The 21,735-nt window shown below is 39.0% G+C and overlaps 1 protein-coding gene across 3 annotated transcripts in view; it reads left to right on the top strand.

Annotated features, from left to right (window-relative positions):
* vps13a (vacuolar protein sorting 13 homolog A) overlaps positions 1-21,735 on the top strand; it is a 35,573-nt gene that overhangs the window by 12,284 nt on the left and 1,554 nt on the right. The window contains exons 33-75 of one of the 3 annotated variants that reach the window (XM_044025677.1): positions 321-628; positions 766-913; positions 1,482-1,644; positions 1,734-1,858; positions 1,955-2,130; positions 2,608-2,849; positions 3,259-3,443; positions 3,599-3,742; positions 4,068-4,277; positions 4,454-4,597; positions 4,836-4,937; positions 5,024-5,176; positions 5,263-5,518; positions 6,458-6,618; positions 6,937-7,040; positions 7,211-7,520; positions 7,851-7,987; positions 8,087-8,381; positions 8,811-8,915; positions 9,030-9,176; positions 9,351-9,482; positions 9,628-9,761; positions 10,597-10,665; positions 11,909-12,041; positions 12,159-12,216; positions 12,409-12,580; positions 12,965-13,118; positions 13,491-13,637; positions 14,038-14,119; positions 14,224-14,293; positions 14,457-14,571; positions 14,659-14,772; positions 15,214-15,359; positions 15,480-15,561; positions 15,646-15,759; positions 16,192-16,267; positions 16,349-16,512; positions 16,701-16,746; positions 17,337-17,460; positions 18,207-18,321; positions 20,240-20,325; positions 20,502-20,625; positions 21,508-21,582. In XM_044025677.1, the coding sequence (XP_043881612.1) occupies positions 321-628; positions 766-913; positions 1,482-1,644; positions 1,734-1,858; positions 1,955-2,130; positions 2,608-2,849; positions 3,259-3,443; positions 3,599-3,742; positions 4,068-4,277; positions 4,454-4,597; positions 4,836-4,937; positions 5,024-5,176; positions 5,263-5,518; positions 6,458-6,618; positions 6,937-7,040; positions 7,211-7,520; positions 7,851-7,987; positions 8,087-8,381; positions 8,811-8,915; positions 9,030-9,176; positions 9,351-9,482; positions 9,628-9,761; positions 10,597-10,665; positions 11,909-12,041; positions 12,159-12,216; positions 12,409-12,580; positions 12,965-13,118; positions 13,491-13,637; positions 14,038-14,119; positions 14,224-14,293; positions 14,457-14,571; positions 14,659-14,772; positions 15,214-15,359; positions 15,480-15,561; positions 15,646-15,759; positions 16,192-16,267; positions 16,349-16,512; positions 16,701-16,746; positions 17,337-17,460; positions 18,207-18,321; positions 20,240-20,325; positions 20,502-20,625; positions 21,508-21,582 (6,147 nt within the window). Of the gene's footprint in view, positions 1-320; positions 629-765; positions 914-1,481; positions 1,645-1,733; positions 1,859-1,954; positions 2,131-2,607; positions 2,850-3,258; positions 3,444-3,598; positions 3,743-4,067; positions 4,278-4,453; positions 4,598-4,835; positions 4,938-5,023; positions 5,177-5,262; positions 5,519-6,457; positions 6,619-6,936; positions 7,041-7,210; positions 7,521-7,850; positions 7,988-8,086; positions 8,382-8,810; positions 8,916-9,029; positions 9,177-9,350; positions 9,483-9,627; positions 9,762-10,596; positions 10,666-11,908; positions 12,042-12,158; positions 12,217-12,408; positions 12,581-12,964; positions 13,119-13,490; positions 13,638-14,037; positions 14,120-14,223; positions 14,294-14,456; positions 14,572-14,658; positions 14,773-15,213; positions 15,360-15,479; positions 15,562-15,645; positions 15,760-16,191; positions 16,268-16,348; positions 16,513-16,700; positions 16,747-17,336; positions 17,461-18,206; positions 18,322-19,507; positions 20,049-20,239; positions 20,326-20,501; positions 20,626-21,507; positions 21,583-21,735 lie in introns of those variants that run through there. The other 2 variants (XM_044025678.1, XM_044025679.1) reach the window with 2 other exon arrangements.

The raw sequence follows: 21,735 nt of genomic DNA on the forward strand, positions 1-21,735 counted from the left end.
GAAATAAAAAATGGCTAAATCTTTCAAATTTTTATGAGGTTGTTATAAAAATGTGCTTTCTAGGACTGGGTATTGATTAATACTTTTTAAAATGTATCATTGACACTATCTTGATACTGATTCCTGAACAATACTTTTTACAATATCAATTTATCATTAAATCTGTTTTATTATGTTTCACATCATTGTAAGATTGTTTTCGTTATAGCTAGTTTTAAATCTTATCATTTGTCTGATTACTCTTTGTTTTCTGTCGATAGTCTATCAGCTTCTTTTAATTTGTCTTCTAAATAGTTGTTCTCCACTGTCTTTTTCCTCAGGCATTCATCAACAACTTCCAGGAGGCTAAAGAGGCCCTGGCTGAGGTGACAGTCCATGCTGCAGAAAAGGCAGCATCTGGTGTGAAGGAACTGGCAGAGCGAAGCACTCGAATCGCTCTGAATGTCCACTTCAATGCACCGGTCATCTTCCTTCCTCAGTCCTCCACTTCCTCCAACGTCATTGTAGCTGACCTTGGTCTGCTGTCGGTCAAGAACCGTTTCTCTAAGCAGCCATTTAAAAGCGATGCTGAGATCCCTCCAGTTGTGGATATAATGGCTGTGAGACTGACTGACCTTAAGATGTACAGGTCAGAGTGCAGTTTTTTTTTTAACTTGTGGTTACAAAGTGAACTGTTTATCAAAGAAGTTGTGTGAGTTTTAATGATCAATATGATATTCTCATGATAACGGCTGTTAAAGACTGTTGTGTCGTTGCTGCTTCCAGGACGACATACGTAGATAAAGGTTTTCATGGGGAGACTGAGCTGCTGATGCCTGTCAGTTTGGACTTGGAAATCCGGAGAAACCTTTCATCTAACTGGTACCACAGTATACCTGACATAGAGATTGCTGCTCATCTAAAGCCCATTACTGTAAGTTTCTCCATATGGTAGAGTGAGAAAGAGAGCGCGGTTAACCATAATCAGCAGCTTTTATAAGTTAATTAATGATTAAGGGTTTACAGACTAGGGCTGGATTACACTCTCTGTGGTCAGCATCCACGGAGAGACACTTTGTATTTCTGCATGTACAAGTGGGCAGTTCTGTTCATACTCAAGAGTCTGCATCAATCTAGAATTCCACTCATGCACACTCTCATATTCTGTTCCAGTAGTGGCAAATTCTCACCAGGTTGCTCTCAATTTTTATGCCTTTGTATTCTTTGAGTGCTGAATTGAACACTGCCGGACTTGTTTATAGAAATTTAAGCAAGTCTCCATGGTTACCTTCTTCTTCAAAATGGCGGGTGACAACATTTATGTCACACAGACTCTGGCTGATGTCAGCGAACATGTGGACCCGGTTCTTAGGCGTTATTATGATTTTTCTTTTATTAGTAATTGTCAGTTTTTACTTCTTTTCTCTCTTTTTGTGTCAAAGGACTTGCAGAAATATCTGAATTAAATAATTTTATATGAATTTTTTTACTGCTCCAAATAGCTCATTCTCAGTCAGGATGATATGATAGTGGTTCTAAGGACTCTGAGTGAGAATCTGTCGGAGACGTCTGATGATGTTTCATCCCCGAGCATCCCTCCCATCACTTACCCCTCTGACTCCACATCAAACAAAGAGCCGCAGGGAACTAGTGGAACAGCCGACAGTAAGGAGATGTGGTTGTGTTTTTGTGTACATTTTCGACCAGTGTAACTAAATCACAGTGTAATATCAAACCTGATCTTGGTGTTGCAGAGAATACAGTGGTGACAGCCGCTATTGTGGAGACTCGAATGAACAACAAGCTGAAGAGCACGCTCAAATTGGACTTTAAGTTTGATTCCATGACGCTGGTCGTGTACAGCCCCAATGTGAATGAGGTAATGCAAGAAAACACAGACATTCAGAAGGTCAAGCACAATCTTCATTTTTCAAGGCTTGTTTGTCTAACACAGACGCTTTTTGTTGTTGTGCAGATGCTGGATGCTGTGCTGGACTCGCACAATGAGCAGCTGAAGCTGGCAGAATTTACTTTGTGTTCTATGTCCACCTCGGTCCACATGTTCTCCGACAGCTCCATGACAGCCTCAGTCCAACTCGCAACCTGCCTTCTTGATGACAAGAGACCAAAAATCAACATGGTCACACCAAGGTACGTGATACACCCCTTTCTTTACTGAAACACCTTGTGGCAGCAGACCTTTGTTCGATCTCCTCTCCCTTTTTAAATGTATCATTCCTCTTCCTTCTCCTATAAATAGAATGTAGCCATTTTCTGTCTGTCAGATGATTTGCAGCTTTTGTAGTACTATTTTTTGACGTTACAAGAAATCTGAAATTGAGATGAGAGAAAGTAAACAAAATGAATCAACAAAAGATTAACAATGATTTAAAAATGCATTTATTGATGCTCATCACCACTTGAATAATAATTTAATCTAAATCCATCCTTTACTATTTGAGTTATGCTGTTTACAGACAAAAGAAAGAAGGCAAATTATATGTAGTTTCCCTGAATTTTCAGTTTTAACATTAGCCCTGCGGCTCTTTGTTTGACGTCTCCAATAGATTCTCTAGTAGACTTCACCATTTACTCTTCCATAAACAACACTTTCATGCTCTCTCCCAGGATGGTGGCGATGCATCCAGGTGCAGAAGAGAATATAATGGTGGAGGTGAATTATCGACAAGGACGTGAAGGCACAACTTTGGATACAGTGGTGCAGGATGTGTACGTGTGTGCCAGCATGGAGTTCCTGCTCACTGTGGCAGATATCTTCCTCAAGGCCTCCCAGCAGGGATTTGGTCAAGTGCCACAACAGAAGAGCAGCAGTGGGGCGGGAGATAAAAAGACTCCCGCTAAAGGGTCCAGTAAGTTAACTTACACTTTAAGTCAGAAGACAATATATTCCGATTCAACTTGAAGATACATGTGGCTTTGGTAAAATATGCACCACAATTTAGGTAGTCATAGGAAAAAATACATTATGTATATATCAATTATCAATTATTGATAAATTATTTTTTTCATTTTCATCACAAATAGTCACCTTTACTGATTATAATCAAAGAATAATCTAAGATTCATGCCCGTCCCTACTTAATACCATGAATTATTACTTGAAATTATGGTAGCGTTACTAAAGAAAGCGTCTAACTTGACAATGAGGAAATTGTCAAGTTGGACACCATGTTGTCACATGGTCTGAGCTGATGTTCCATGTTGTCACATGGTCTGAGCTGATGTTTTTTCTTCTGTGATACTCTCTGTTGCCATCAGCTCCAGCTCCAACACCAGTGGCAAAGACAGAGATGAATGTGACAGTGCGTAACCCGGAGATCGTGTTTGTGGCGGACCTGACGCGGGCCGACGCCCCGGCCCTCGTGATGACTACTCATTGTGAACTACTAATGAAAAGTAGTGCAGAGGGATCAAATATGACTGCTCTCATCAGTGACCTCAAGGTTTGTTTTGTCACTACAACTTCACCACATGATGGAAAAATGTTGATTTTATAATTCTGTAAAGCACCTAGTATTGCTTCTGTATGCTATTTTTAAAAAGATATTTAACTTGCTTAAATAATTTGTGTTTGTTTGGATAATGGTTGTTCTTGTAGGTGGTGGCTTGTCCTTTCTTGAGAGAAAAGAGGAAAAACAATGTGACCACAGTGCTGCTGCCGTGTCAGGTGTTCTTCCAGAGTACTCAGCCCCCAAACTCCCCTCAGGCTATGGAGGTGTCCATCAATGCTCTCACATTGAAGGTAGGTATAATATTGTGCAGTTGACAGATGAAAAAAATTAACACACTGATAGATAAACAGATGTTCCTTGAATTAATAAACGGATCAATCAAAATTTGGGACCACTCGGCTTTCAACTAGAGGGTAAAGGGTTCTTCAGATTCTTGGTCAACGTGCAAGTCACTTAACCCCAAGTTGCTCCTGGCAGCTGTACCGGCAGCATGTGAATGGTTGATACACACATAGATGTGCTGTATGAATGTGAGATTTTGGACGGTGACATTCACCTTTGAACTAAGATCTTATGGACTGAACAGTATTATGTCCTTTATCTTACTGTGCACAGGTATCTCCAATCATCATCAACACAGTAATCACCATCCAGTCAGCTCTGACTCCCACAGCAGAAACCCCAGAGGAGCTGGACTCTCCAGTCCCGATTGATCTGTGGGAGAAACGGGACTGGAGGGGGCTCAAACTCTGGTTTCTAGAAGAGGAGAAGGATGAAGACACAAAGTCACTGACCCCACTGATACCACAAGGAGAGTCATTAAAGGTATTTAACAACAATATACACTGTTCATTTTTGTACTATTATGTAGTAACCCATATATCACAAAACCTTGATCACTTCTACAGAGATATTATATTCTGTACACTGAAAAAAAGGTTTTTCAGTTTGATATGTAAGATCATGGCGTGTGTCATTTCATTGGATATCTATCGATGCAGGTGGCCATCAAGTCTATCTGTCTAACTCTGGAAGCAGGTGTGGGCCATCGCACTGTCCCCATGCTTCTGGCCAAGTCTTCCTTCCAAGGAGATGTGAAAAACTGGTCCACACTCATTAACTTGCACAGCAAGCTTGACATGGAGGTAATACACACATTCACACAGCTGTATACACTGTAGTAGATGGGTTACTTCCGAACCGTAATCCCACACCAAATTTTATAAAATATACCTAACAATCTTCAGTCCCTTCAAAATTGAAGTAATTGCGTGCATGTTTTTAAAATTCTATTCATGTTGACATGTCAGATTTCAGTCAGATTTCCGCAATTTGTCAGATTCTGCTATAGGTTGTTAATGTGACATTGTGTTTTACCCTAAGGTTCATTATTACAATGAGATAATGGGAGTGTGGGAACCACTGCTGGAGCCCTTAGAGGATGAGACAGGAGACAGATTCAGACCATGGACACTTGAACTGAAGGTACACACACACAGAGGTTTGCACAGTCATTTTTGCTAGTGTTTCTAATTTGTTTAAATGAATCTATTTATCTATCATATAACCAGATGAAGAAGAAGCCAGTGGAGGGCATGTATTTGTCCGATGAAGTGGATTATAATGTCCCAGACTATAAGACTGTAATCACCATCAGCAGTAAAGACCAGCTCAACATCACACTCTCCAAGTGTGGACTGACGATGCTGAGTAACCTGGGCACGGTAAGAGCGCAGCTCATTTGGACACAGAGTTTGGTTTTGAGCATTCCTCTGTGATTTATACTGTACATGTTCTTGCTGTTCTTCAGGCATTTGCAGAAGCTGCCCAACAGACATCCGAGTGCTTTCAGAAGGACGAAGCTCCATTTGTGGTGAAAAACTGCCTCGGTGTGCCAGTTTCAGTCCAGCACAGTGAGATGTTTTGTCCCATCACCAAACAGAGTACTAACTGCACTGTAAAGCTTGAGGATGGTGAAACCCTGGGGATGGACTATTCTACAACAACAGATGACCAGTTCTCAGCCATGATATCCTTGAGTGGGAAGGACTTCTATATAAAGCCCAGTAAGTCAATATGTGTATATATGTTTGGCTTCTGTAGTTGGCATGCTTCCCATTCATCTTTTGTAGTGTTAAAAAAAATTAATCATTACTTCACTACCAAAACCATTTGCCTTGCTTTGCACCTACAAACACTCATTGAAGAAGATTGGTGTTGTGACTCCCACCTGATCAGGACTCAGGAGGGAGTCAGTCAAGTGAAAAATAGTCCACATTTTTGTAAAAAAGCAACTTTTCAGTTCAAAATTATATCACCATATTCTATTATGCTTTTGCAATAACTATAGTTCACAATAAAAATTTATTTATTATGATGAATCTATGAATTAAAAAAGCATACAGAAATAATACATTATTATAGTTATGTATATTACAGTTAACTATATTATGTGTTGGGCCGCACTACTGACCACACTTTACTGCCAACATAGAATCTATTAATGCAAACTGGGCAGGCAGCTTGACATTGCGGCAGGGTTAGGTATTGATTTAAATGTTCGAATGCCCTATCAATACTGATTTGTAAACAATACTTTTTTCAATATCAATTGAATTCTGAATGAATGAAATCCTTTTAACAGACCAATTACATTGCACAATATGATAAAATTATTTAATTTTAGCTGGCCTGGTTTTGCAGTAGATTATTTTGTATGTGCACTGTTAGATGTTGTTCAAAAGGCTTGCTGCATACCTTTTGGCTTACTATATTGAATGACAACACATTTCTTGATATTAGGTGATAGGAGGTTTGATTGAATTAGTTGGTAATGTCTTCTCTGACGATTGCCATAATCCCCTCTTATTTTTTTTGTTGGATTTCATCATCAGAACTGTCTAATGTAAGAATAATGTCAAATGAAATACTCAAAAAGCATATGGTAATAGTCAAAAGCATATGGTGCACATATTATGCTAATATTTTTTCTCTTCTGTCTCCAGCTCCACAGGGACACACCTCAGCCAGTATGATTCCCCTAATCAAAGTGGGCAGAGGGCTGTACAGTGTAACGCATCAAGAATCTGGAGTCACTTGTTTCCTGATCTGTCAGATTTACTCCGTGAAGGGCAGCAAGAACATAAAGATCCGTTCTCCTTTCCAGGTACTACTGATTTTCTTTGAGATTATTTGCTTCATCATTTTAATAATCCTATTGGTCTTATATTTATGGGTTGTACACATTTGCCTCTCCCTGCAAGGTCCCACAGTAAACGCTCCTTGACTTTATACTATCATTCTAATCAAGTATTTATTCACATCAATTAAGCAGATTGTTTTATGAGAAGCTGCAAATAATGTGTATATCGTGATGACATGCCTTTTCCTCCAGATTGCACAAAATCAAACAATTATGATTCTAAAAGAAAATGATAATAGGCTACACTCTCAATGTGTATATTTTTCCTTCCCTTTCATGCAGATTGTCAATCATTTTACAATACCATTCAAAGTTTTGGAGGGATCACTGTGTCTGGGTACTGCTTTGCCAAATGAAGAGTTCTCTGTGCCTCTCGACTCATACAGGTTTGTGTAAACACACAAACAAGCCTGAACATATGACATATCCTTGCATGCACATGTTTAAACAACTTTTTTTTTTTTATTCTTTCTGCAAAACACACTTGCTTTACTGTCCCACACACAATAAACACTACACTCCTTCACTTACATCCACTGTCTGCTACCCCTTTCAGGTCTGAGCTGAGCCTTCAGCCAATAATTGAAGAGGGTGCTGACAATCAGGTTTCTCAGTTTGAGTGCTCCGAAGGCTTCAGTTACGAAGACATCAGCAAAGAGCAGCCTGAGACCCTTCAGCAGACCTGCCTTCGCAGTGGAAACCAGCATGGCAAGATAACAATCAACATTGTGCCAGAAAGGGATGATGTGGCATTCAAAGACACAGGAAATATTGAGAATAACTTTGACGTGCCCTATGTGCTTCACCTTTGGCCCTCCATTCTGCTGCGTAACTTGCTGCCTTACCCCATCGCATATGAACTAAAGGTAGGATCAGAATCACTATGCACATCTTTCAAAAGTGTATATATCTCATGCACCTTTTGTAACTTGTTCAGGAACTTATTCTGATTGATACTGATCATTTGCATTTGCATTAGCTTAGTTATTTTTTTCCTTATGTATTTGTTGTCAACTCACCCGATGAAGGCATCACCTGCTGGTAGATAGGAATTTCCTGGAGGGATAAGCTACATTTTCCCACAATGACACTATTGTAAACATATGCAAATAGTGCACAGTTTGTAGATGAGTCTAAATATAATACTTCAAAGTCACTGTTGTACTCAGATAGTTTCTCTGTCTGCTGTTCAACAGAACAGTGATGTCTCTGCCCCTGAAGCTACTTTGAATGCAGGTCATTCTGCCCAACTTCACACTGCAGTCATCAACCAATCAAAACTCGGTCTGCGACTGCTCAACTACTTTGCTCAGGACTGGTCTTCTGAGTACAGGTATGACTTCATACTCTTTTATACTGACTTATTTACTACTGACCATTATTGTCTTTGTATGTGTGTATGTAATTCTCTATAAATGATTATGTGATTCAGTCTCCAGAGTAACCAGGAAGAGATCACCTTCACTGTGTTCCAGTCTCTACGAGAGAATGATGAAGATTATTGTGAAGGGACGGAGATGAAAAAGGCTGAGTTAGATATAGCAGTGCATGTTAAGTATGACCTCGGACAGACAGTAATTGCAATCCACTCTCCATATTGGATGGTGAACAAGACGGGCAGGTTACTGCAGTACGTCGCTGATGATATCCACCGTAAACACCCGCTGGACTATGACATGCCCCTGCTCTTCTCTTTCAAACCTCGGTTCTTCCTGAAAAACAATAAGGTGAGGGGAAGTGATGTCTTACCAACGTACTGTATATAAAAAGTGGACATAGATGTCTTGTTGCAAAATGACCTTCTCTTGGGAAGCCTTCAGATTTATGGTGTGACAAGCATCATGTCAGAATTATTTTTGCAACCAGCAGTCTATGGTTTTACCTCAAGTCTGAAGTTGTGTAAAATACATTTTAAAGAGACATTTCTTGTTCCCCCTTTAAATACATTTTCAAGCTGCCTGTTATTTAATTAACTCAATTGCTCTAAAAGTGTAGAAGTAGTCACTTTTAAATTATTTTCTGTTTTTATTTGGACATGTATCATAACAGTGATTATACACTTGAGAACTGATGGTGTACCTTAAGTTGTCCTCTTTTCGTTGATTAATTACCTACCAAAAATAATTCTTACTGTTTATGACTTTTTCATCCTTCAGGTCCGCCTCATGATTTCCGACAGTGAAGGCTCTGACGAGTTTTCTCTGGACACAGTTGGGAGCCATGGAGATGTGAAATGTAAAGGCAGATACAAAGACTACCTGGTAGGATTTTACCACAGATGTTCACATTCAGACATAAACTATTTTATCTACATTTTTACTTAAAACTAGGGCAGGTTCTGGAACTAAATTGTGTGATGTCTGTCTTGACCTCAGGTCGGTGTGAAGATTGATCCGAGCAGTTTCAGTCTGACCCGCATCGTGACCTTTGTGCCCTTTTACATGCTGGTCAACAGAACCAAGCACAGTGTTTTCATATGTGAGAAGGGGCAAGATAACTGGACTGAGGCACAACCTGAGCAGGTCAGAGCCAAACCAAAACAAATGTTGTCAATGTGTCCGTTGGACCGAAATGCTGTATAAATTCACTGTTGTGGCAGCAGCCAATGATTAACACACAGGGGGGTAAGGTTTGTAAAATACTGATTTACTGGCTGTGTAACATTTACCAAAGTTTTTGTGTGATTCTGCATTTAGTCGTCAATTCCTTTCTGGCCTGAAAACGACACAAAGCGCCTAAAGATCAAAGTAGAAGGTTGTTTATCGCCTCCTCGGACTATTGACTTCACCCGACCAGAGAACTGCCTGCTGCTGCATCTAGACAACTCTGTGAGTAATCATAAACACAGGGGCAATGTCTCTCTTTGTGTGTACATAAGAGATATATATTTCTTTTCTTGTTCTGTCCTACTACAATCTATTGAATTAGATGATTGAAAAGATATAATCTGGTGTTTTGTTTCCTGTTCGGCAGGTCGGTGGGATCATTGTAGATGTGAACTTATCAGACCACTCGGCCACAATCCGATTCTCAGAATACCACGATGGTGCGGCCCCCTTCCTCATCATTAATCACACCAAAGACCAGACCCTTCAGTTTCATCAGAGGTGAGAGCACAGAAGGGCCAGTAAATAAGAAGTGAATAGACTCTTTAGTCAGCACTAAATGTATAATGAGTGATGATGTAGTGTAGTTTACAAAGCGACTCAGACTGGGAAGGTGAGAAGTGACCTGATAACGTTTCAACTCCTAGCAGACTGGACCGTTGCTGTATGTTATTCCCCTTCTGTCCTTCCCCACATGTCCTGTCCTCACTGTTCTGAACAAGTAAAGGCACGATGCCACCAAAAAATATTGCTGAGGATAATTAAAGCTAGATTTAAGATATAAAAGCCCACCTTCTGTAGAAAAATGTATGAGCTTAAAGAGTTCTTGCATAACATTTCTCACTGGTTTATCTCAAAATATGATTCTTTAGTGTACAGATTGCATGTACATGTACTTTCAAAGTGCTCCAAGTGTCTGTTTGAATTGTGCTGTGAATGTACCTCACTCTCCTAAAGCTGAAGGAGTGCACCATCAACAGAAAAACAGAAAATCTTGTGCCATGCTATAGCTGTTGCTATCAATTCATTCATTACTTTATTTCCAGTGCATTATTATTTATCTAACATTTTCTGCTCATTCGTTAGACGTTTTTGTTTCTGAATGAAGCTTTGATCATATTTCTCATTTTGTGAACCAGATTTTGAAAATGTTATCATTAAATTAGGATGTCTACGTTCATATTTGCATTTCTGTGATATGGCACTGTATTTTGCTAAGTTGTCAAATGACTTTTCCTTCATTTTGCAGCATCCTTTAACCTTTTAGTTTATAATGACCAACAGTATTTGTTTTTTGCTGATAGCCACTTATGTTTTTGTGTTGTGGGTCATGCAGCACCCGGACAGAAACCTCGTGGGTGGCTGACGAGCTGCTCGACCTCTCCTTCTCACTGGAGGAGGACAGGTAGAAAGATATGAAAAGGGGAAACTCTTCTGACACACTCTGAACTCAAGGGAGAGGAAGATAGGGAAATAAGAATGGGAGGGGTAAACAAACGAGAAGGCTCACATCACTTATTTGTTTATTTTTCTGTTGCACTTTTGGGTATTGAATGATCAGCAATGCAGCTGCAGGATTTAAGACGGATTTAAGAAGTAAGACGATGAAAATACACAGAGGTCACTACAGCTGTGATTTAAGGTCTATATCACTGTATGAGCCTCATATGCATAATCCAGGTACCTTTTTTATTAAGATAAGAGTGACACCATGTGGTAGACTAAAGCATAACATGAACATTTCTTTTGAGCATAGCAGATAAAGTGCAACACTTGAATAATAAGTCTCTGGTGTTCTTAAAAGTCACTTGATATTAACTTGTCACAGTCACTTGAGTGCAGAGTGTGGTTAGGTCAAGAGTGCAGGTGAAGACAAGCAGAAGAAGACTCCTTCTGCTCTAACTGTAGTTTGTGTAATCTGCTCCTTGTCTTGCCAATTTCTAAACACTGCTTAGGCCTTGTCAAAAAAAATAATAATTGCACATTAGTGTGCAGTAATAACATTGTATTTGATGATTTGATGTACACTGATCTAGAATGTTGAGGATCATTGGATTTAAAAGGAAAACGAGCAGGTTAGACATCTGAACTCATTTATTACTCTTTATTTGGTCTCCTTTCGAGTGTTTTTATCTTGTAGAAATACTAATTTGGAATGCTGCTGACTGGATGGGATTCTGCCAAAGGAATCACACCTCCTGCTTCTTCCTGTTGTTCTGTTGCATTGACTCCTGTTCTCTTATTTTTTCCATCTCTATCCTTAGGTCATGGCTCCCTTACTCTTTCTCTTGCGTTTTTTTCATGTTCTTACAGTGTGTCTGCTTTGTCGTGTCGGAGACATTGCGAACAATCATATTCCAAAACTCCTACAGGGGTATTGGGGACCTCTGGGTATTTGGCCATTGTTGTGTCTTATTTCTGTCTATTCATGGGAATTGTTTGTGTGCTCTATCGGACAGGTACTTTGGATTGGATTGGTTGTTTCTTGGTGGCTGGGCTCTGTTGTACTGTTATCCTGTCCATTTCTAATTATTTGCTCACTGTCATCTCAGTTGATTATTATTTCTTGCTTTTTTTAGTAGTTCCTGATATATATATATATATATATGTTCCTGATATTGTGTGGGTGGGTTTTCATGTGCATGCAGTTCTCAGACGACAACAGAACAGGAGGAGCTGGAGCCTGGGAAAGCTGTGCACTATACCTGGGCTAAGCCCACTGGCTCCCGAGAACTTTGCTGGAAGTGTAACTCTTACAGTGGGGTGCTGAAGAGCGAGGAGGTACTCAGTATTACTTGTTATAGTTCATTTGTTATGTGGAAATGTGAATAAAAAAAAAGACGCTGTCATGTTTGTTTGAACCATGTGCCCAATACTCTTTCTTTTTTTTCCTTGTAGGACCTGCTTGAGGACATGGACAACAAGGGACAACTGTTTGTGTTGTCCTTTTATGAAGGTAAAGTACAAAGAGCTTTAAATGAAATTCACACGACAGCCAGAAATACATTCTGTTATCAGACTTTACACAACCTTATTAAGACTCGAATGTATCTTCATAATTTCAACTTTGTTGTCGGTACAATGAAGAACAAGCAGTTGGCAGCAAGTGTTAAATCAGTATGGTTTGGATGTATTTGTTGATGGAAAGGACTCCAGCGTGTTTTGCTGTTCACTGAGGAGAAAAATATCTACAAGCTGCTCTGTGAGAGTGAGAAGGCTCAGCTGGCTGAACAGGAAATCATCCTGTCGCTGCAGAACATGGGCGTGTCGCTGGTCAACAGCAGCATCGGCCAGGAGGTCTCCTTTATTGGGATCACAAGGTAGATAACCAGCATATAAACATGTCCTAAACTGGTCAGGCCTGAGCCCTGAAGGGCAGGTGGTCATGGCACATGTTAGAATGTATGTGTTAAAAATATAAATATATATAGTACTTGTGGGTGTTTTGTAAATTTCAAAAATCAATAAAAATCAAACAAACTGAAATTATAATTTTTAAACAATTGAATTCAAATTTAATATATACTAGTGAATTAAATCAGAATTTGAAAAGTAGATGTTCAAAAAGTCTATATTCAGTGGTTGTTACCGTGTATAACAACTGGACCTTTTAATCATAAATTATATAACAGCTGTGTAAACACGGATATAAACATAGTATGTGCGTGGTTTTACATCCTGTCGTTTCTGTTTTCTGGTTGTAGCTCTGATGTGGTGTGGGAAGTAAAGCCTAAGAAAAAGAGGCGGTGGAAGACTTTGACCACTAAAGAAGTGGAGCTTTTGGAGAACAGCTTCAAACATTACATTGAATCTGGATCTTTGGACAATGCCATCATTGATCTGGAAAACAACTTCCAGGTAATTCTCTGAATATTCTTCATTCACGTTCACGATGGAATTGGTGGAATTCTAAGTACTTCCTTTCTTGTTCAGTTTTTTTTTACCCTTTTTGGTTGCTAACTTATCCCAGGGTTCAGATCAAAGATAGGATGAGGGTTACACTAATATTTAATGGAAAAAGCATGGCAGGAAAAACATTCTGAAAGAATAAAAAACAATAGTAGCAGGAGCATTCTGATGTATGTCGTGTTGAAATTGGCAAAAAAAGATGTTAGAGGACATGGCAACTAAAATATGATGGAAACAAGAAAAACAATAGTTGGGAATCTACATTCCCAGCTAAGTATTTGCTGGGTGAATGGTTAAAGGTTTTTGACTGGTGTCTTGCAGGTGTCCTTTACCCCCAAAGGCGTGGATATGCGGATGCTGCAGCCATGTAACGCCCCTCTCAGGAGGCACTTCCTGCCCGGCGTGAAGGTGGCGTATAGCGTCTCACCACGACAGAGTGCCTACCGAGTCCAGATCCATCGCATACAGGTGAAGAGAAGAGCAGTTTAAAATAAAAAAGAAAGTTAGAAATGACAACTTCCCTGTTTACATGGACCTGTTTTGAGATGGACAGTTTTCCGATTGTCTGGAAAAATTGTCTGGTAGCCTAAGAAGAAGCAGCTTCAATTTGTAGTGTATTGTAAAGTAAACACTATTGGTTTTCCTAACCTTTTGACCTTCAACTTCAATCTTTTGTTTTATAATGGCGCCTCTAGATCAGTTTTCTGCTCTTGTTTCCACATGTTTCTATCCATTTCCAGCAACGTCAAACAATTGTTTACCTGAACACTGATTGAAACAACGCTTTGTCTAAAACACCCCTCCTTAGTGGAATAAAACTTCTCTCTAAATTTCACTTACACATACATATCCATCCTTCCTCCTGCAGATCCAAAATCAGCTGCCAGGAGCCATCTTCCCTTTTGTCTTTTACCCTGTGAAACTGCCAAAATCTATCACCATGGACTCAGGTTTGTTCATCTGTCTCATACATTATGTTTAATTTAGCATTTTTTGTTTTTAAATACAATATTCTTGTCTGTCTTGCGATTTTATTTTGTTTTTTTCCTTCCAGAACCCAAACCTCTGACTGATATCAGCATTGTTACCAGAGCAGCAGGGCACTCTGATATCTCTCGCATCAAGTAATTCTTCTCATTGCATTCCCCTCATGATTATTTACTTTTCCTTCCTGTAGCAGGGAAGACAGATTTTCATATTTTTTCTGTTCCTTAAAGTCTCACTCTCGACTTTGCTGTTTTTATAAGGTTGGGTCTATTGAAACTGTCTCTCCACCTCTCTCTCCAGGTATTTCAAAGTGTTGATTCAAGAGATGGATCTGAAGCTTGATCTGGGTTTCCTGTATGCCATCCTGGACTTGTTCACCCCTGAGAATGCCAGCTTCATAACTACAGAGCAAGAGGTCAGTTCCACACACTCATGCTCTCACGGTCAAGGTGCTCGTCGTTTGTTCAGAGTCATGCTTATTTGAGCTGGTTTATTCCTGTAGGTGGAACTCTTCGACAAGGATATCGAGTATATCAAGACAGAACTCGAACACGCCTCTGCTACTGACACCTCTCCCATCAGCCTCTATGAGTACTTTCACATTTCACCAATCAAAGTATGTGAAAATGTTCAGTTTTGTAATTCTAGCAACACAGTTCTTAAATGATCACCCTGCTGTCTTCTTCATCAACACTCTTTTTTCTCTTTAGAAAATAAGGTCTTAGAATGATTTTCTGTCTTAAAACTGTGTGTAAATTTTAGATTAAAGAAATGTCTCTATTATATGTCTATTGTGACCAACATCTGCAAACAAGTTAGAGTATGACTGCTTCAGAAGTGAACTCTGACCCCAGTTTGACAGGATAAATGCTTCTTGCCCCTGTATACTCACAAATGCTGCCCTGTCTGGTCTGATAGTATTGTTCGGCAGAGCCTATTTCAGATCTTAATGTTACATTGTTTCTGTTCAAATATATTAACAGCTGAAAGAACAAAATACAAATATCACACACTGCAGCTTTAACAAAATAAAGTATGTTTTTTTTTTTGTTTGCAGCTGCACTTGAGTTTCTCTCTGAGCACGGGAGGAGAAGACGGGCTGAAGTCGAAGAGGGACCGAGAAATTATCCCCGTGCAGTCCCTCAATTTGCTGCTTAAGAGTATCGGAGCAACTCTCACTGACGCGCAGGATGTCGTCTTCAAGTAAGAGCGCACAAAAAGGCCCTGGGCAACACATGAAACCTGCACAGTAACATTAGTTTATTTTTGTTACATGTATTGTTGATACTGCAACTTGACTGATTTATATGCTATTTATTTAAGACTGGCCTTCTTTGAGTTGAACTTCCAGTTCTGCACCACACAGCAGCTACAGTGGGAGGTCATCAGACATTATTCAAAGCAGGTAACAATTGGCAACTTGTGCAGTTTTGGTTTTTCTTTAAGTAAGAGTAAGTATCCTGTTTGAGAACTCTTTATTGTGTTTCAGGCTATTAAACAGATGTATGTGCTGGTACTTGGCCTGGATGTGCTTGGAAACCCCTTTGGGCTCATCAGAGGTCTGTCTGAGGGAGTGGAGGCCTTCTTCTATGAGCCCTATCAAGTAAGAAAGTGTTGCTGACCAGTAAAATATGTATGAAAATGAAGTTAATAACATTTTCTGGTAAAGATTTTAAAGGCAGATTCAAGGTGCCCTATAGGAACATTGCAACAGAACGGCACAGAAACAAAAATGAAAGAACTAAAGTTAAATAGAAAAGTAGGATTTGGTTTAGAAATATATAGGTAAAATCAATACATTATATTTTAAAGCTAAAAACATGGTTTTAGAAAAAGTTTAAGAATGTTTGTTGTTAGTTTGTTTTAGTTTAATATTGTAGTAGTTTATTTAAATGCACTATTCAGTTAAATGTTTTTAGTCTAGGTTTCTAATTTAGGTTTAGGTCAGTATTTAAAGACTGATAACAGTTATAAAGAGTCACAGCAGTGTGGTCAGTGGTGTCTTCATGTGTTATTTTCTTCTGGGGTTTTGCAGGGAGCCATTCAGGGGCCAGAGGAGTTTGTTGAAGGAATGGCTCTTGGGGTGAAAGCTCTGGTGGGAGGAGCAGTAGGTAAGCACCCAATCACTGTGTCAAGTGTGTCATAGTGACAATTTTTCAGCTTAAGCACAAATGTACATTTCTGTTGTCCAGGGGGAATAGCAGGAGCGGCTTCCAGAATAACAGGTGCCATGGCAAAGGGCGTCGCTGCCATAACTATGGATGAGGAATACCAGCAGAAGAGACGAGAAACTATGAATAAACAACCCAGTGGCCTGAAGGAAGGACTAGCCCGAGGAGGAAAGGGACTTGTGTCCGTATGTACAACATTTAGTGTTCACACCTTTTCTTTGAAGCATTTATTACAAAAAAAAGTGCATATTAGCAGAAATTTCGACATTTTCCACTTTCGACACAGGCTGCTGAAATTGTAAAATAAAAAAAATAATGATAGTGTAAAATAGCCAAATAAGTTGAAGTTAAACCTGTCATTGTTTCTTCTCAGGGATTTGTAAGTGGAATCACAGGGATTGTTACCAAACCCATCAAAGGTATGTTGAGTTTGACCCTTTTTGGCTATTAAATGGTGGAATTATGCTCATTGACCACTTTATTAGGTACGTAAGCCACCAAACAGGAGTGGTCCTCTGTTGCTGAAGCTCATCTACTTCAAAGTTAGAGGTGTTGTGTATTCTGAGGTGGTCTTTATATTGTAAAAAGTGCTTACTTGAATTACTTTATATAATTCCGAACAAGTCTGGTCACTCTCCCCTATTCTGAATTTTCTCTTTTTTTGCACCATTTTCTGTCAACTCAAAAGATAGAGATGTGCATGACAATCCCAGTAGATCAGCAGTTTCTAAAATACTTAAACCAACAACCATGCCACATTCAAACTCACTTAAGTTACACTTTGTCCCCATTTAGATTTTTGGTTCAAACTTCAGCAGGTTGTCTTAACCACGTCCACATGCCTGAACACATTGAGTTGCTGCCATGTCATTGGCTGATGAGATATTTACATTTGATCACACATTTCAATCTGTTACTGTTTGCAGTTACTTTATAAAAATATTAAAGATGACATCCAATTATATCAATTTTCCATGAATATGATATGTGTTGATGTGTGACTTTCCAGGCGCACAGGAGGAAGGCGTCGCAGGCTTCTTTAAAGGTTTTGGGAAAGGTCTGGTTGGTGCAGTAGCCAGACCAACAGGAGGCATTATCGACATGGCCAGCAGTACTTTCCAAGGAATCAAGAGGTACAGTTATTCTGTATTTGAGTGTACAGTATCTGCAGCACTGTGTATGTGAACTGTTACAGGTGATCTATGTAAAATATGTACATCAGTGACCTTTAGATTTTAAAACCATTACGTCCATCCAAACATTGGAGGAGCATTTACTTTCATATATTCTTAATTAGTCTTTTGTATTTTCTTTCTTCTTTTTAAAAAAAAACAATTTGTGATCAGATAGTGGTACTGTGAAAGAAGAATTTTAATTGTGGAGATAATGTGTTCGTTTTTGCTCATGGAAGTCCTTGAATCCTTGAATACATAACTGTCCAAGCTACGGTTTTATTTTATAAAACAGAACATATTTGGTTCACTTCTGCGTGTTGGCATCAGCTGGAGATTGAAAGTGGAAGTGCGTGTGAAGTAGTGGCAGCAAAGAGTTATTATGATGACAATTAAAGGCTGTAAAAACAGGTTAAATATCTACTGAAATAGACGTTCTCTGTTTACTCCAGCATCTGTGTCTGTTGTCAACTTCCTCTTGGCTCTCACCCATCTATATTTTAAATCCTCTCTACTGTAGACTCATTTTTCCTCTCCTCTGGTCAAGATGTTTTTGAGAGGGGTAGTGAGGTGTGTGTGTTTGTGTGTCCAACCAAACCATTACATCATCTTTTACAGAAGCAGATTTTTTTTGTGTGTGTGTGTTTGTGCGCGCATAAGGAAGCCGTGTCTCAGGAAGCATTTCTGTGTTGTCCTCTCGTTTTTAGAGCTGCTGAGACGTCACAGGACATTCAGTCTCTACGTCCTCCTCGCTTCATCCATGAGGACGGCGTCATACGACCATATAAAGAGAGGGAAGGTTTCGGCAGTCAGATGCTCCAGGTAGGAAAAAAAATTGCATTATCAGCTCTCGGCTTGTAGCTTAGGTTTTGTGTTTAGTCTTTAATTTTACACCATCATCGGAGGATGATGGTGTAAAATTAAAGACTTTGTTCAGCTTCATTTAATTAGCCTTAAATGTTACACTTGTTTTGGTTATTTTAATTTTGTCCTTTCCTGAAAGCAGGTCCCTTGAATATAATTTAGCTTATTTTTCATTGATTAATTGTGTGAGAGAGAAAAGTGAGAGCACCTTTAGTTTCAGAGTACAGATTACTGAATCATACTCAGTGTGGTGGTTATGGTGATTTATAAGAAAAGCAAACTTTATTTTAATGCAGTAGAGAACTTTTTATAATGTGTAGACGTTGATATTGTTTGCCATATTGTGGTGCGTTTGGATGAATGCAAACATATTTATGAACCTCAAGGTGGGTCAGCTGATTAAAGCTTTCCTATCCGTGGATTTTGAAGTATTTCAAATTTCTGCTTTATATAATCTACGAGCATTAGGGTGTGGGTCATTGTGTTGCCCTGATGAATGGAGTGGGCAGAAGGTTTTGTGTTTGAGTCTAGTAAGGATTCTATGTGCAGGATTAACTCGGAATTTTGCAGAAAAGTGACAAATTAAAGTGTCTCAAACTTTCACAACAGCATCAAAGCTACTAATGTCAGAATTCAAGTTGAAGTCAATATGTATTGTTTCTCCTGTTATTTAAACATACACTTTTTTTCTGATTGGAAAAGGCCAGGAAAAGCACGGAAGTAACAGTTTAAATGGAAGTCAGTTTGAGTAAAATTAGTCTTATATCATCAGTAAATACTGTCCTGAGGAGTTAATGGTATCAGTTTTTTCATATAAAATTAGGAACTAATTTGGCAGTTTTTACAGATCCACGGGTAATTGCAACAAATCCCACATTTCATATTACAGAAAAGTAAAAAATAAAATTTACAACAAAATATTCTTTGATAGAGAAGACAGAAGGCCATTGATGCTCTCCCCTTTTCCTAAATGTCCTGTAATACCTTCAGTAAACCCGTGGTGCATTAGCAGTGTCGTGAGCCCGTGCTGCTGTAGTTTGAACTGTAGCTGACCAGTAGCTGACCAGTAGCTGTGTTGGTAGAAACATACTGTGGTTCTCTCGCTGCCCGGAAGCTGACTCTTCTTCTCTTGTCGTGTCCACAGATGAGATTGGCCCTCATTGAGTGTCGTAGCACTGCCTCAGAGGATATTGGTGATGAGGATAAAGACTAGGAAATAGAAGTGACAGCTGCAGTTTGTTTGTCAGTTAGAAGCTCTCTGTCGGCCGAAATTAACTAATCAAAGAAAAAGGCTTAGTCATTTAAGAAATGTGTTCAATTTTATGTTTATTAGTTGTTTATTACCTTTAATGGTGTCTTTATTTTTTTTCTTTTACGTTATTGCTTTTTTTTTCCACCTGTATCCAATGAAAGTAACATTCTGAACATTGATGAATGTTATAAATACATTATAACACAATACAAGAGCGGTGTAAATGAGTGCTTATAACTGTGATTATACAGCACTGTTGTGTTGTATGTGTTATAATGCATTATAGACATTGGCTTCTCAGGAAGTGTTACCAAGGAAACGTTTCCTGTCGGCACCCAATAATCCATCACATTTTGTCTTCTTTATTCATGAATTGTTTTATCATTCTGTCATTCACCGTCCTTTTGTTCTCAATAAAACCTTTTTAAATGTCTGTCTTCCATTTTCTTTGATTCATGCCATTTTCCCTCAACAATGCTGAACATGTTTCACCTCCACTTGAGTTAAGTCTTTTGTGGATGTCACTCATGCTTATATCTGCTTATATCTTGGTTTTCATATTTTAGTTTAGTTTAGACATTGTGTTTTTTTTTTTGTTTAAATGTTCACCTTGCCTTTTTTCAGAAAATTGAGAATGGACGTTTTGCCAAGTACAGATACTTTGCTCACGCCAAGGTCAATGAGTCTGACTTCTTCATGATCACCAAGAGGTGAGCTGGTTATTTTTCTGAGCTCTTTTTATTTACTGTTGTTAAACCAAATGAGTTCATACAGGAAAGGTAACAGTGCACATTGAACCGCTCTGAGCTTTATTACTGTCATCCTTTACCCAACAATGAGATGCTCATCCTCATTTCAATGCTGTCTTTGTCTTTTTCTGCTTCAGGGGCATATTTTTTGTGACCAAAGGCACATTTGGTCAGCTGACCTGTGAATGGCAGTATCTGTTTGAGGAGTTCACCAAAGATCCTATGATCATAGAGAGCCGACGACTTCGCATTGAGGCCAAGGTATAAACCTTAAATCTAGTATGCAAATGCATTAAAGCTGTGTACCTTTTTAAATTGAAGCAAATGTCTCTTACATTTAAATGAAGTTGCAACTAACGATTAGTTTCATTATCAATTAATCTGGTGATTTTGTTTGGTCCATAAAATGTTGAAAAATGTTGATCTGGGTGTTATCAAATGTCTTGTTTTGTCCACAAACCAAAAGGATTGTCAGAGCAAAGAACCAGAAAATGTTTGTTTTTTAAAAAAAAAAATTAATTATTGAAAAAACACTCAATCCGATTAATAGATTACCAAACTAGTTGACAGTTAATTTAGTAATTGATTAATAAACAACTTCCTGATTACGTGGTTGCATGTTTAATCACAGCTCCTGCTGTTCCTCTACCACGCAGCTCCACAAAGTTTCCTGGACACATTCTGGACAAATAGTGTTTCATAAAACGCAGTGGCAGTTGCTGGTCTTTGAAAAAGGGGAAACTCATGTCATAACCAATCAGCATCTCACTTACTACAGGGGGAAAAAAAGCTGTTCTGTGCTGGGCTTCTACTGGTGTTAATACACCGTGCTACTGCAGGGATGTATGAGAAGAAAATCACGTCAGACGATCTGTAATTCTGAACAAACTAGTCATATAATTTATGTATTTTATGAGTTTTAGAATGAGCAGAACGTCCCTTGTTGTCTTGAGGTGATTGCCTCTGGTTAAAAAAGACACACAAGACATAACTTACCAAAGACTGTGAGAACAAAAATCGAAGAGAGTGAATGAAGGCATGGGTGGAGGGAGTGAGGCAGTGTTTTGGTAATTACTCAGAAGTCCACAAGGGGGCGATAACATTTCCGCACTGGAGCTTTAAACCTTGTTGTGTGTCCTGCAGGAAAGAGTAAAGTCAGTCTTCCATGCCAGGGAGTTTGGGAAGATCATAAACTTCAAGTCTCCTGAGCTCGCCAAGGTATGTTCATCACATCTTTTCATGTATCAGATGCTTCTCGTTTACATGTTTCCATCATATGGTACAGTTCGGTTCGAAACGGTTAATCCCAGGGTCAGGCTTGCGTTTCGACTGAGAACAGTACCTTTACTGGGTAGGCGGGTGTTGAAGAAA

This window comes from Solea senegalensis, linkage group LG5, assembly GCF_019176455.1.
Source record: "Solea senegalensis isolate Sse05_10M linkage group LG5, IFAPA_SoseM_1, whole genome shotgun sequence".
Classification (NCBI taxonomy): Eukaryota; Metazoa; Chordata; class Actinopteri; order Pleuronectiformes; family Soleidae; genus Solea; species Solea senegalensis.